This window comes from Brassica oleracea, chromosome C1 (assembly GCF_000695525.1).
Source record: "Brassica oleracea var. oleracea cultivar TO1000 chromosome C1, BOL, whole genome shotgun sequence".
In the NCBI taxonomy this organism is placed as follows: Eukaryota; Viridiplantae; Streptophyta; class Magnoliopsida; order Brassicales; family Brassicaceae; genus Brassica; species Brassica oleracea.
Genome location: NC_027748.1, coordinates 24,532,128 through 24,546,095, shown reverse-complemented (window position 1 = coordinate 24,546,095; position 13,968 = coordinate 24,532,128). Strand labels below are relative to the sequence as shown.

Genomic DNA, 13,968 nt, shown 5'->3' with positions numbered 1-13,968 from the left:
TCCCAGCTCTTGGAACTTGATGAAAACTCCCAACTTCGACTCCTTCAGCTCTTCATATTCGTAATGCTATGCACTGCAGGGGGCTCTTCCCCTAATGTATGTATCCTACAGGTGAGTTCTGGTATATCCATTTTTTTTCCTGCAAAACAATCAAAGACAACCATCTCAAACAATCAAAGACTTATAATTAAGTCAACCATCTCAAAACAATCAAAGACTTATAATTAACTCGTCTGGCAAGTTTAGATATAGTCGCCTTCGACATAGCGGTTATATATTTGCAAAAATAGACATGAAAAAAAGAACGAGTGTATAAATTGATAGAGACAACGTTTTATGTTCATATTTTTCTCAATCAATCACTCGACAGTAAGAGATATAACTTACCGGCGGCAGAGTTCAACGGGACGCCTCTGAGAGAATGCGCGCTAGGGTTTCCTCTCAGATCTTTTATAGGGGAAGCGGCTGTGAGAACGGTGGTGAGAACGACGGTGATAACGGCGGAGAGATAACCGGCGGTGAGAACGATGAGAACGATGGATTAGAGAGAATCGACGGAAATCGCCTTCGAAATCGCCTTTGAGAGAAACGGCTTCTGATTTTCGATAAACAGTGAAAAAAAAACACCTTATATATGGCCGGTAAATATAAAAAAACACCTTATATATGTCCGGTAAATAATCCGGTTAGGTTTAAAAGTACATTGAAAAATTAAAGGTTCGGTCCGGTTTGGACGACTTACTAGTAAGTCGTCCCAGACCCTAAATTTAACCCCTAAACTAAATTAACTAACTAACCACGTTATAAAGCCGTAGTTTTACTTAAATAGTGTTTACTATACACAAAAATAAACACACTTAGGTAAATTTTAAAGTTTTCAAAAAAACATTTATGCATTCCAAAGAAACACTTATTTTGAAACAAAATTTTTACCCTACAACAACGACAAGTAATCTGAAACGGAAGGAGTATTATATTTAAATCATATTAAAACAGAATAATATACCTAATTTAATACATGATTTTACGTATATTCAAAACACTATTTACTGATATTTATGGTATGCTATTTTATTTATTGCAATATCTTTTTTTTTCCTCTTTTTTCTTCCTTCCCCTCCTCCCTCCTCCCTCCTCCTCTTTCCTCCCCTTTTTCTCTCTCCCCTCCTCCGTTCTCCTCCTTCCCAGAGAGCGGAAGCTATGAAACTTATGGATCAAGGGTTTGATCGATAAGTTAGTGACATGTTCTCGAAAGAAGTTCGAAAACAAGGATAAAAGGCACGAATACTCTTCACAATGCTTGTGAAAGCTTTTTAAAACTTCTAAAACTTTATCCAATAACCAAAAAGATCTGCCTACAATCGTTAATCAAAACTCTTTAAATACTAACTAAAAAAGTCATTATCCTAAAGAGATTAATAAACTCCTTTTCCTAATTGGAAACATTAACTAAGAAAAGGAAATAAAGCCAAAACAAATAAAGGAAAGTCTTAAATAGCAGTGGAGCTTGTCGTGTTTGGGATCACGACTGGAGCTACATCAGGTCCCGCCGGGTTGGAAGGATTCGCCCACGAATCTGCACCGGTATCGTCACCATGATAAGGAAACAGATGCTTGACGTTGAACACATCAGAAGTGTGCAAATGGGACGGGAGGAGAGCCCGATAAGCGTTGGAATTGATGCGTTCAAGAACTTGGACATGTCCAATCTTGCGTGATTTGAGTTTATTATATTCGCCGGCTGAAAAGCATTCCTTAGTCAGAACCACCCAGACGAGGTCCCCATGTTCAAAAAAGACCTCACACCGCTTCTTGTCTGCATCTCGTTTGTACCGAGCCGTTGAAGTTGATAAGTGATCATGAGCAAGACGGTGAATGTCTTACAACCCTTCCACGAAGTCGATGGTTTCACCATGTATGCGAGTCTTATCAGGTAACGTTGAAAGGTCGATCGGAGCACGAGGAATAATCCCATAGACAACCTGAAAAGGACAATAACCTAAGCTCCAGTTGAGAGCATGATTATGTGAAAATTCTGCTTGACAAAGCTTGGCATCCCAACTCTTAATATTGTCGCCAACCAAACAACGAAAAAGATTCCCAAGAGAACGATTAGTGACTTTTGCCTGGCCATCAGTTTGTGGATGATAAGCCAAACTCATATCCAAGCTAGTGCCGTGCAGCTTCCAAAGGGAGCGCCAAAAATGCCCAAAAAAATGTGTCACGGTCGGACACTATCGAAATAGGAAAGCTGTGCAGTTTATAGATCTCTCTAAAGAACAAGGTAGCAATATTGACGGCATCGGAAGTCTTCTTGCAGGGCACAAAGTGCGCCATCTTTGAAAATTTCATCCACGATGCCGAAGATGGAATCATGCCCACGCTGAGTTCGTGGTAATCCAAGAACAAAATCCATGCTTATAGACGTCCAAGGTTGCGTTGGGAGAGGTAAGGGCAGGTATAAACCCGCATTATACGCCTTGCCTTTCGAAAAATGGCAGGCGTGACACGGTTGCACAAAACGCGACATCTCGGCGCATAGAAGGCCAAAAATACGAGGAAGTAGCAAGGTGAAGCGTCCGATCTCGGCCAACATAACCTTCATTATGGAGCTCTTGTATTATCTTCAAGCGCAAACTACTCTCTGGAATACATAAACGCAAACCTTTGAATAAAAATCCATCATGTAAAGTAAAGTCTTTGGAAACACCAGTTGTTGCTTCGATCAACAAGCGACCAAAGTATGCGTCCGTCGGGTATAGCTCAACCAAATATGAGAATCCCGGTACTGACGTTTGCATCAATGTAAGCACATTATGGCGACGGCTGAGGGCATCGGCCACACAGTTAGTTTTGCCCGATTAATGACGAATTGAGAACGTAAACTGCTGGAGATAGGCGATCCATGATGTGTGATGGGAAGAGACCTTGGCCTGTAAATAGAATAAACTCGCGGTGCACCAGATAATCTCGCTAATGTTTGATTGCTTGGACGACTGCGTAAAATTCTATATCATAAGTACTATAATGGGATCGAGCACCAGCCAGTTTTTTGCTAAAATAGGCAATCGGTTGGCCACGCTGACTGAGGACTGCACCAATGCCTAATTTTGACGCGTCACTGTGCAATTCAAAGGTATCGGTGAAGTCTGGCAACACGAGAATAGGCCAAATAGTTAATTTCGCCTTGATCTGTTTGAAGTTATGGTTGCTTCAGGTGTCCAATTGAGCTTTCCATCCTTCATACAACTTGTCATTGGAGCCATAATAGAACTAAAATTGGCCATGAATCGGCAATAAAAGGAAGCCAACCCATGGAAACTTCGAACCTCTGAAACGGTCGTGCGGACCGGCCATGATCTAATGGCTTCCACCTTGGATTGATCCATCGCCAAACCTTTTCCTGATATGGTATATCCCGAGAATAATACCTCAGGGACGCCAAACTCACATTTTTGCTTTGCTGCAAACAGTTGATCACGGCGAAAGACGCGCAAGACCTCATGGATATGGGAAAGATGATCGTCCATGGAAGAACTGAAAATTAAAATGTCGTCGAAATAGACAACAACAAATTTCCCAATAAACGGATGTAGTGATTGGTTCATGATACACATGAAAGTGCTCGGTGCATTAGACAACCTGAAAGGAATGATGAGCCATTCGAACAATCCTTCCCGGGTTTTAAATGTTGTCTTCCATTCGTCTCCAGGCCTGATTCGTATCTGATGATACCCATTTTATATCAATTTTTGAGAAAAGTGAAACTAATCCGATTTGGTCCAAAAGATCATCAAGCCGTGGTATCGGGAAACGATATCGAACTGTTATCTTGTTGGTGGCTCTACTATCGACACACATACGCTATGAGCCGTCCTTTTTGGAATAATAAGGGTGGGAACCGCACAAGGAGATAAGCTCTCGCGAATGTGTCATTTACGAAACAAATCTTCCACTTGTCTGCGTAGTTCCTCGTGTTCGTCCGAGCTCATTATGTAGTGAGGTCGGTTAGGTAGTGTTGCTCCTGGAACAAGATCAATATGATGTTGAATGTCTCTTAACGGAGGTATGAAACTTGGTAGGTCCGCTGGAAAGACATCTTGAAACTTGGTTAATACTGCTGCGATGTCTTTGTGTACCGAGGTGGGGAGAAGACGAGCGGTATTAGCTGGAACTAGTGCAAACGCCATGCCTTCTGTGGTGAGTTCTGATTTAAACGTCTCGTATGAACAAATTAAAGAAGGCTGTTTTTGTGTTGATGGCGAGTAGGCTGGCGAAATGGTGGAGATCAGAGATGGCGGAGGAGAGTCTTTAGATGGAATAAGAAGAATCTTATGAGTGTTCCACGTGAATTGATAAGTGTTCTCGGCTCCATAGTGGATGATGTCGCGATCGAATTCTCATGGTCTTCCTAACATTAAGTGGCTTATATCCATTGGAACCACATCACAGTATATGTGATCTTTATAATATAGTCCAACAAAGAAAGCAACAATTGCACGTTGGGAAATACGGATGTTGACTTTGTCGTTAAGCCACCCGAGGGTATAGGGCGCTGGGTGTGTCTCACGAACGATACCCAATTTGTCCACTGCATCTTCAGAAATTAGTTTGCTTATTTGTAAAATCAATGAGAGATTATTTTGGATGAAAATATGTGTTTCAAATATAATTACAACGGGTGCTTGGTTTAAGCCCACCCGGACCTGGGAAGACCCGACTCAAACATGACCCAAAATTTGAAATTATCTTGGTTAGTTTTCATATTGCAAAATCAAATTATCCAATACTCGGAAAATCGATTTGCTAGTCATATGGCCATGCTCAGTAAGCTTTTCTCAGATGCTGAGAGGAAAAAGCTAGCTCGGTAGTGAGTGTGTGTATACCTCACGGTTCACTTTACATTTATGATGATATGAGTAAGAGAGCTTCAAACATTTGTGATTGTTAATATTCTACATTACATTTTGCTTACTGTAATTGCCTGGGGCAGTTTCAAACTAAGCTTGACCAACGTATCCTATTATACCTTTCAGATTTAGATTGTGAAGGTAAGAAAATAACGTTCTGTGATTTATATCCCACCGACAACCAAGAAATGTAGGATCGTCTTTCTGCAAAAACATAACTCATGTTAGCTTTTCTTGCATCAGAACCCAAGAAAATTCGACTTGACATGAGAATCTCGAACTTACATACAAATATACAATTCTACATGTGAGGCAGTTAGTTTGAAACTTGATCTGGAAAGAACCCTTCTTTGAGTCTGATCCTTCTGTCTAATAGAATCTAAGCTGAGACTGAGAAACACTAAACTGAGAAGTTAAATACTTCTCTATCAGCAAAATCACAATTGCATATAAGTCCTGTGAAATGAGGTTATGCATCATGGAGATTTACATATAACAATGCTTCAGGTATGCAACTGATTTACCTTTGGGTCCAGATAATATTACTCGTGGAGTAGACAGAGCTCTTGAAACCTTGACAAACTGCCTCAAAATAGAACAAAAAACAAATAGGTGATTATATACATAGGATGATGAGTTTATTGTACCCATGACAGACTAACCGTCGTAGAAGAGCTTCTGGGTTGTATGGAAATAGTTTCTTCTGATGTAGCCTCACAATTGAGTTTTGTAAAGAAAGCAGACACTCTTTGGCATTTTCGAAAGCCTGGGGATGTAGTATCTGGTTTTGTTCAACCTCCGGAGTCTCAACCAGCAATCTCCTTCTCTTCGAAGATGAATCATTTATATTTTCTTCAAATGGGAATTCCACAAACAAAGTCCAAGAGTCGCAGACTGTGCGCAAGCATCTACCAGGAAAATACAGTGGGGAGTTAAGCAGGAATCCGCCTCTTTTATGTAACTGTTTGGAAAAGTACATTCCTTTGAAACTAGAGAAACCATTCAAAGACTAGCATACGAGATAACATGGCTGATCACACACACAAAAAAAAGTATCTCGTCCAGTCTTGATACTCGGGATGGAGCTGTTAAATTATTTAAGAGAAAAGGATTAACCTCAGCAGGTACTCTGCACAGCTAGCCCCGATGTCTTTAGATATAAGGTAATCAAGAAGGACTTGATGATCGTAATGCAGCTGCAATAGAAATCAAAGGTGTGCACATTAAGAAGTTTAGCAATAGTTGAACAAAAAGACAAGCCTTCATGGAACACAGCACAGTAAATTCCCTTGTGTGAATTTCCTGAAAACTACCTCTGAAAGAAATATACAGAAGAGGATCACAGGATTGAACAATGTTGATATACGGACGCAAATCTCCTTATCTTGAAGCAAACGCTCTTCCCCCTTAAGCCTATACAGAAAAAAACGCCCATAAGAGAGCTCACAGATATTTGGTTAACTCAAAAAGACAGTGCTTTACCCTACTTACAGTTCCTCTCCAGCCAACGGCACGGACAGCAATTGCAGGAGAACTTTGAATAATAGGTCATCCTACAATTAAATAAAAAGAGATTTCTTAAAACTCTACTGTATGGTTATAAAACCCCAATCACATATGGCAGATACAGAAGTATAAACCAAAACCTCATGCATGAACAGCTGGATGAAGCATGTAGAGAAGTCAACACTCTTCTTGCTATAAGTTCCGTGATCTAAAAATGTATCACCTGGAACCTGTTGTTCAATCCATTTAAACACCCCTTCCATCCCTTTCTTTCTACAGTCAAACTCACAGTCCTTGTCGGCATGTCTACTTGTATAAAGTAAAGTGAGTGAGCACCGTAGGAACAGAAACACAGATAGTCTTTGCAAATGATTAGAATGCGTCTCATTGACATCCCTATCAGTCAAACTCACAAAAAATGGAGATCCTTCTAAACAATTATCTTGGACGGGTTTATTCCTATTTAGGGTGTGTTGGAGAAAGCGTTGAAAATGGTGTTGCAAATATTGCAGCCATGAAAGAAGGATGGAGCATTTTATATTGGACTGATATGTAAGTCTGATCATCAACACCTACAAACAGGGAGATATAGCAGCCTAAGAAGGACTGATTAGGAGATATATTGAGAAGGAAAGCAAAGAAGTTCTTTGAACTTGTAACTTCATAAACAGAAGTAATAACGTACCAGCAACTTGTGCACTAGGTATCTTGACATGGAAGAGCCACTTTGACTTTCTAACTTTGGCTGGCACAAACGGAGGAGATCCGGAACAAGCTCAGTGATTTTTTGGAGTATCAAATGTGTAGTTCCAAAAGCATCAGAATCTTCTGGAAAGCGAACCTGCTGAACCACGGTTGAGAGAAACTGAACAAAGTTCCCAAGAAATACAGTTCCTTCCTCACTGTTTCCAATGCTTCCTAGAGTTCCATTATGACCATGACGATTAGAAAAATGAGTGTCCACTCGGGACCAAGGGATCTTTGCAAGTGTAGAGTTGACAGATTCCAAGTATACATCAATAAGTTCCTCGTTTTCTTCTTGACCCAAGCGCTTCAATATATTACGGAGAACTCGAAAGATACCAGACACCGTGCACCAGTTAGCCTTTTTCATCTCACCTTTAAGAACAACAGAACCAATATCTGAACCCTCAAATCCAGTTGGAGAAGGAAGTGGGCAGCTGTAGACAAGTGCTAGGTGCAAAGAGTCACAAAGCAAGCGAATGAAATCATCCCATGGACTTCCCTAAGAACATAAATCAGTATGTAATATAGGAGAGGTGGTAGATAAAGAGATTCTAAAATCTGGAGTGAGGAGGCAGAGAAGAAACGTACAGATTCAACCAGAGAGTCAGATACTTGCACAAGAATGTTGCCAGCCAAATGCTGAACATGCACATTCTTCTTCGCACCAAACAAACCAACCTGCCAGAAAACCCCAAAATCAAGCTAGGGACATGAACTCGTTTGCGGCTTAATCAAACAACTCCAAATCATTAGCAATCAAAGGTACACTTAACTAGAAACAGAAACGTATCCATCTTCTGCAGAGACAATCAATTTAACTATTTTAAAGAGAGGATGAGGAACTTACAAGATCGACCACGAGTCTTTCTAAGCATAAATGATCTTTGGATTGTGGAGAAGCAGCAGCAGCATCAGCATCAGCATCAGTAGTTTCCTGTCCTTGATCCTGTTGAACGAAGCTAATCAAAATAGCTGTGGCAAGCAATCATCAAACAATTAACCAAAGGGATCTAACCGAAGCAGAATCAAGGCCAGCTTCACTAATCCAAGATTGAATCTCTCTCGACACCTGGAAGGAATCAGACTCAGTGCCGTCTTTCAGAATCCACAATTGATTAACCAAAGATGTACCTGCGATAGAGAAAGAAGCATATCCTTCTCCATTGCCTCCGCCGGCAAATTTACTTCTCCTTCCTACAACGACGGTTCATTGTTGGGATTATATGTAACTCACAAGTCTTTACGGAGAAGTAGAGTTAAATAGAGTCCTTACAGCGTGGCGGCGGCGGACACAGCGATCGATCAAGAGATGAAGGCGAGAAACTATCATTTTCTCCGGCGACTGTTTTCTCTCACCGGAATCTAAACCCTCTTCACTGCCATCGTTCTCGGGACGCCTTTTTTTCCTTCTTTTTTTTTGTAAGCGTTTGGAAGCGTTATTAGTAAAACGCAGCGTTTGAGGGCTAACTATTAAAACGCAGCGTTTTGTCCACTGAGTTACGTGCAACTGAGCGAAATAGCTTCTTACACCGAAATGCGTTTCGATTGCCGCACTAAAACGGGCGCGTCAGCTCCACACTCTTCATGTATGATGATAGGTGCGGCTCCTTGGAACAAACTTAGCACCTTTTGGTTGAAAATGTAAACAAGTATACAGAAAAAAAAACAGAACTTTTGGCTTTTCCTTGAGCAGTCTTAGGAGCTTCGTTCAGACATGATGGCAACATTAAGAGAAGGTGGTGAAGTGTTCCATTCTCTTGCCGTGAAGACAAGATTCCATACGCTGTGTCTGGTATGTGACCGGTAAAAACAATGCTGCAGAATCAGTATTCTCTTGTTTCAAAATCAGATTTGAAATGTTGGAACTCAATGCCAGGAGCTTATAGTCAGCATGGAATGATATAAAAGGTCTAAGAGGTTCTCTGAACAAAAATCCTACAAAAACGGTGCAGTAACATACTTCTTATCTATTAGTAGTCTGCCGCCACAGCGGATCATCTCAGCAAGGTAAGTTCATGTGGAACCAAATGAAGGAAAGAGACATCAACGCAGGGTTTAAGGATATTATTCCTTTGCATGGTGAATTTGATCCAGAATACACTGCAACACACATTCTCCTTTCGAATCTTTATACGGTTAAAGGGATATGAAATGATGATGCAGAGATGAGAAGAAAGATTAGAGGATGAGCTAGCTTCTGCTATAGATCAATGATTTAGCTGGATTGAAGTGAACAACAACAACAACACACACACAGGTTTTCTCCTCTAGAAACCAGTCTAATCCAGAAGTAGTTTAAGCGCAAGATGAATTACATAGGTTAGCGAGTAATACGTTGTGTAGTTCCTCATCTATTGAACAAGATCAATGACTTGTCTGTTGAGATTAATAATTGTTCTAAACAACTGTCGTCCTCGTTTCAATTCTAAAGCACTTGTGCAAGAACTGTAATAACAGAGCAGAAGGTAACAAGGTTAAAAGATCGTTAGGTTAGGTCCCAAAAAAACACAAACTTTCTCTGTTTTCTACTTTCATTCAGTACACCAAGTTCTAAAGAGTAAGAGATCACTAAAGATTTGACGAAATCCATTAGAGAAGCATAAGCTAATCGAAACCCTGTGGTAAAAAAAAGACGGAAGCTTTCTATCATTTGTGAGAGTTCCCTGAAGTTGTGATGGAGAGATCAGGCCACGCAAAGTACTCACCGGAGACGAACCCACCGGCGTTGTTGGTCTCTAAACCCTCGAACTGCCACGTGGCTGGTATCGTAACAACTCCCTGATGACCACCGTTACTCCCTACATTCGTCGTCCCAGCGTCACCCACAGTTGAAAACGGCCACACCGCCCTTCCGAGTCCAAAGCTGACGTCATCATAACCCGACCCAAGTCCGATTCCGAGAACCGACCCGGATCCATGCGTTGCAGTGGCGTTTTGGTTCAACAGAGAGGTGAAACTGCCGCTGAGAGATAAAGCGCTTCCCTTTCCGTCAAGAGGAGCGGTTACGGTGTGGCTAACGCCGTTAGAGATCGACGACTGAGGGAACAGAACAGGTGTCGCTTGCAACGGAACGCTGCGGCTTCCGGCGGAGGATGAGCAAGTGCGGGAGCGTTTGGCGGCTTTGCGAGTGCCGCCGCCGACTGGAATGTCGCGGAGAGTACCACCGTGAGTCCAGTAACGGCGGCAGGATTTGCAGAAGTGACGGGGCTGGGAGAAGTTGTAGTTGTTGTAGTAACAGAACTTCGTGTTGGTCGAGTTGCAGCGAGGACAAGGGAGTTGCTCTTGCTGCTCTGTTGCCGGAGGAGGATTCCCCGTTATTACGCCGTGAAGTCTCATCGCGTTGGTGTTAGACGTTGTCGTCATGGCGGAGAAGGATTATAAAACGTGGGAATGAAGAAAGGTTGGAGCTTTCTTGTTGTTGTTATGTATGGAGTAAAGTAAAGGTTGAAACTTTTGTTAATAGGGAGTGAGATTTTGTTTTGCTTTTTTATGGAGGAAACAAACATGCGCTGGGGACGGAGGAGAAAGTCAGGCTTTTCTGACAGAGGGTGTTGGGTTGATTAGAGGCCACGCTCTCTCTCTCTCTCTCTCTGTCTTTAAAGTTTGTCTTTTTATGAAGTTTTGTTTCTGGGAGTATTGAGTCGGCTATGGATTGTCGTGAACAGTGATGGCTCTGTTCCCTCCCTACACACTATGAGTCGGCTCACTTCTTACATAGGTGGCTCTTCTTTCAATGTTTTCAGTTTGAACAATGAATTGTTTTATCTTTTTATTTGTATACAAATATACGACGTTTTGAGATATAATTAATGTATTTATTTTAAAAATTTAAACATAAATTAAAATATAAAATTATGAGTGGTGAAACTTTATTGATATGACCAAAAAGTAACAATTAAAATAATATATTTATTGTTTTTTTAATATGTGTGTAAAATCTTAAACATCATACATTTAAATCCAGAGAGAATACATTATTAGCGGTTATGGAGTTTTACATTTGTTGTTTGTTTTTAAATGAGTTTTGATAGATTAGTTAGACCATCTTTTTTAATAATCTCCTATGTATTATGTATTAAAAAAGAAACAATTTTAAAACTTAACTTTTTGGCAATTAGTATTATCTCCCGTGCGAATTATAAAACCAAAATGAATATTAAAAAGTTGTTTTTTTCCCAAAACAATAAAAAAATTAGATATAAAAATTCAGGGAAAGCATTTTTCGTGCACAAATACATTTAGAATGTTAACATTACTTTTGTAGATAATTGTGGTCAGTATTTTTTAGTCTTTTCATTCTTTCCATGTATATTCAGTCTTTGTAGTACTCTTTTTCTTTTTTCTTTTTTCTTTTTTCTTTTTTCTTTTCTAATGTTATTTTTGATTAGATGTTTTGTTTATGCAAAAGTCTACAAAATTGATAGCATTATATAAGAAAAACAAAATAAAAATGTATGTTAATCTGTTAGTAACAAGAAATAATATATCTATAAGACTAAAACATATTTTAAAATATGGAAAACTAACCTGAGGTATAGTTTTGATATAGAAAGTAAACATGAGTCCTCATTTCTACCACCGTTTCTTAAACTCCATTTTTTGGCTTTATAGTGCTTCTCAAGTTTACTAAGGGCACTCTAAAGCCTTTTGCAAAAAAATAAGTTTATTAGCAGCATTGTAAATTTGTTTTAAGGTGAGTTTGTTACTTTCCTTTCTTAAATTACTACCACCACAGCCAATCAACATTTTCTAGCAAACCAAAAACTAATTTAGTCTATTTTAAAATGATTTTGATCAAATGTATTACGTTAAAAGGATAAATATTTTATGTAACTTAGAAGAGATCAAGATTTATAAAAAAAATTGATGTAAAATATGATTTCAATATTGAATAGTTTGGGTGTATTTAGTCTCACTAACCTGAAGTTTAATCTTCATATGCCAAGTTTGCATTAAGCTTCACCATAGAAAACTTGTGTTTTTCTCTTTATCATTGAAAATATTTTTTTCTCAAATATCGTCAGAAGCCATCATTTATCTGGTTAGAAATGAAACTCTTTCAGAGAGAGAGAGTGAGTGTCATAATATCATAATAAGTAGTGTGACAAACATTAGGCTTTTGTTATATCTAAATTTGATTTATATACAAAAATCAGTTTCTAAACGTTACTAATTTTTATTTTGCAGTTAAGTTGTTTTTTACATTTGAATTTTTTTCTTTAAATTTGATAACCATATGCCATGTGTCAAAATTTTGTTGGTCACGTGACTTGTGCTTTAGCATACAAGGGATGTGGGTGACGACGTGACTTCATGAGAAGCTTTTATTTAGCAAAACGCTTAGGTGTCACGTAAAGTATGTTTTTCACCAAAAGTTTAAATTTAATGCAAACAAAAATTTTCCTTAAAAAAATTACATACAAAGTTTACGGACATGAAGCTGAAGGTTTACGTCGAACTAGGGGCGGAGGCAGATAATTTTTTTGTTGGGGGCACGAGTAAAATTAGTCAATGGATCAAACGTATATTTGATCAAAACAATGGGGGCATATTAAATTTATTCAGTAATTTACATGGAATTTTAAAAAGTTGTTGGGGGCAAATGCCCCCCTCTCATACAATGTGGCTCCGCCACTGCGTCGAACACTTATGAAAAGTATCGGGTCCCTTATCGCTAAAAGACTCAAACCCTTTGGCTGCATCATCTCTTACAACTCGACGAGTCAGAAACATAGGATCCCATACCGGTACTACCCGGACCTTCTCTCCTTAGCAGCAAACAACGATGTCAACGTTCTCTCATGCGCTCTGAATGATCAGACGCACCACATTGTGAATAGAGAAGTGATGGAGGCTCTTGGGAAGAAGGGGATTATAATCAATGTGGGACGAGGAGGGCTGATTGATGAGATGGAGATGGTTAAGTGTCTGGTGGATGGTGTGATTGGTGGTGCTGGTTTAGATGTGTTTGAGAAAGAACTGGGAGTTCCTGAGGAGTTGTTTGGTTTGGACAATGTTGTCTTGTCTCCACATGCTGCTATGGTCACGCCAGGGTCTTTGGACAATATTGCGCAGCTTGCTTTAGCTAACTTGAAGGCGTTCTTCTCGGACCAGCCTTTGATTTTCCCGGTTCAGTTAGATTGAAAGATCGTTCGGTTTGATCAAAGGGGCTAATAATCAAATCTATTTTTAATTATTGCACGATATGGTTAAGAAAAGGAAAAAAAAAGAGAAGTGTATTGTTGATCAATGATCATTGACTCCCATATATAGAAGAAGACAGAATATTAAAATCAAAATGCTAATGTGTAATTGTTGGAGCGATCTGTGGAAGAATTAAATAAAATTATAAATTATTTTAAGATGAAATAATGAATTTACAGTTTACAAAATTTGAGAAGTAACTTAAAATTTGTAAACTGTAAATTCATTATTTCATCTTAAAATAATTTATAATTTTATTTAATTCTTCCACAGATCGCTCTTTGCGTTTTATAGGTCGCTTCAGGCATCTAACAACAGTTGAAGACCGTTCGGATATTTTATTTGATTCTCAAATTTCTGAAATAAAGTACTACAAATCAATGTGAGTTTATTATGATTTCAAAATATTATTATAGCAGTAGTGAACATAATCTCTATTATTAAAAGAGAAGTACCCATTAAAAAATATCTCTAAGTTTTCTAACTTATTTACACTTTCATGCCATTGAGAATTAAATTAAACTACCTATTTTAATGCTTGTCTTTTCCAATTAAATTAATGAGTTTTCCTTAATCAAATTTAAACTTAATGTCATTAAAT

At 39.0% G+C, this 13,968-nt stretch overlaps 3 protein-coding genes across 9 annotated transcripts; 1 reads left to right on the top strand and 2 right to left on the bottom strand.

Moving 5' to 3' along the window:
- Positions 1-4,850: 4,850 nt before the first annotated feature.
- Positions 4,851-8,563, bottom strand: LOC106323285. 6 transcript variants are annotated; one of them, XM_013761441.1, is made up of 14 exons: positions 8,437-8,563; positions 8,295-8,357; positions 8,179-8,232; positions 8,011-8,109; positions 7,752-7,841; positions 7,102-7,662; positions 6,557-6,988; positions 6,402-6,463; positions 6,224-6,323; positions 6,027-6,106; positions 5,573-5,818; positions 5,435-5,492; positions 5,196-5,366; positions 4,851-5,114 (listed from the first exon to the last, which is right to left on the bottom strand). In XM_013761441.1, exons 1-12 carry the CDS (start codon positions 8,491-8,493, stop codon positions 5,453-5,455), a joined length of 1,884 nt encoding a protein of 627 aa, XP_013616895.1. In that variant the 5' UTR covers positions 8,494-8,563; the 3' UTR covers positions 4,851-5,114; positions 5,196-5,366; positions 5,435-5,452. The 6 variants fall into 6 exon arrangements, with proteins under 6 accessions (XP_013616895.1, XP_013616900.1, XP_013616893.1 ...); XM_013761446.1 differs by having other exon boundaries at positions 5,196-5,335; XM_013761439.1 differs by having other exon boundaries at positions 5,196-5,315.
- A 986-nt stretch (positions 8,564-9,549) lies between these two features.
- Positions 9,550-10,694, bottom strand: LOC106299769 (dof zinc finger protein DOF3.4). Of its 2 annotated transcripts, XM_013735795.1 has the most exons (2): positions 9,869-10,694; positions 9,550-9,608 (listed from the first exon to the last, which is right to left on the bottom strand). In XM_013735795.1, the coding sequence occupies exons 1-2, from the start codon at positions 10,524-10,526 to the stop codon at positions 9,589-9,591; spliced, it is 678 nt and encodes a 225-aa protein (XP_013591249.1). In that variant the 5' UTR covers positions 10,527-10,694; the 3' UTR covers positions 9,550-9,588. The 2 variants fall into 2 exon arrangements, with proteins under 2 accessions (XP_013591249.1, XP_013591242.1); XM_013735788.1 differs by lacking the exon at positions 9,550-9,608 and having other exon boundaries at positions 9,661-10,694.
- A 2,118-nt stretch (positions 10,695-12,812) lies between these two features.
- Positions 12,813-13,307, top strand: LOC106335695 (glyoxylate/hydroxypyruvate reductase HPR3-like). The gene has a single exon (XM_013774279.1). It carries the CDS (start codon positions 12,813-12,815, stop codon positions 13,305-13,307), a length of 495 nt encoding a protein of 164 aa, XP_013629733.1.
- The last annotated feature ends 661 nt before the right edge of the window (positions 13,308-13,968 follow it).

What these genes read in the sequence shown, in the direction of transcription:
- LOC106323285 (XM_013761434.1), bottom strand. Translation starts at nt 8,493, where the DNA reads ATGATAGTTTCTCGCCTTCATCTCTTGATCGATCGCTGTGTCCGCCGC. An exon ending in ACCTAGTGCACAAGTTGCTG is followed by an intron (nt 6,989 to 7,101) that starts GTACGTTATTAC and finishes CCCTGTTTGTAG; the next exon opens with GTGTTGATGATCAGACTTAC. An exon ending in TCTGTATATTTCTTTCAGAG is followed by an intron (nt 6,107 to 6,223) that starts GTAGTTTTCAGG and finishes TTTCTATTGCAG; the next exon opens with CTGCATTACGATCATCAAGT.
- LOC106299769 (XM_013735788.1), bottom strand. Translation starts at nt 10,526, where the DNA reads ATGACGACAACGTCTAACACCAACGCGATGAGACTTCACGGCGTAATA.
- LOC106335695 (XM_013774279.1), top strand. Translation starts at nt 12,813, where the DNA reads ATGAAAAGTATCGGGTCCCTTATCGCTAAAAGACTCAAACCCTTTGGC.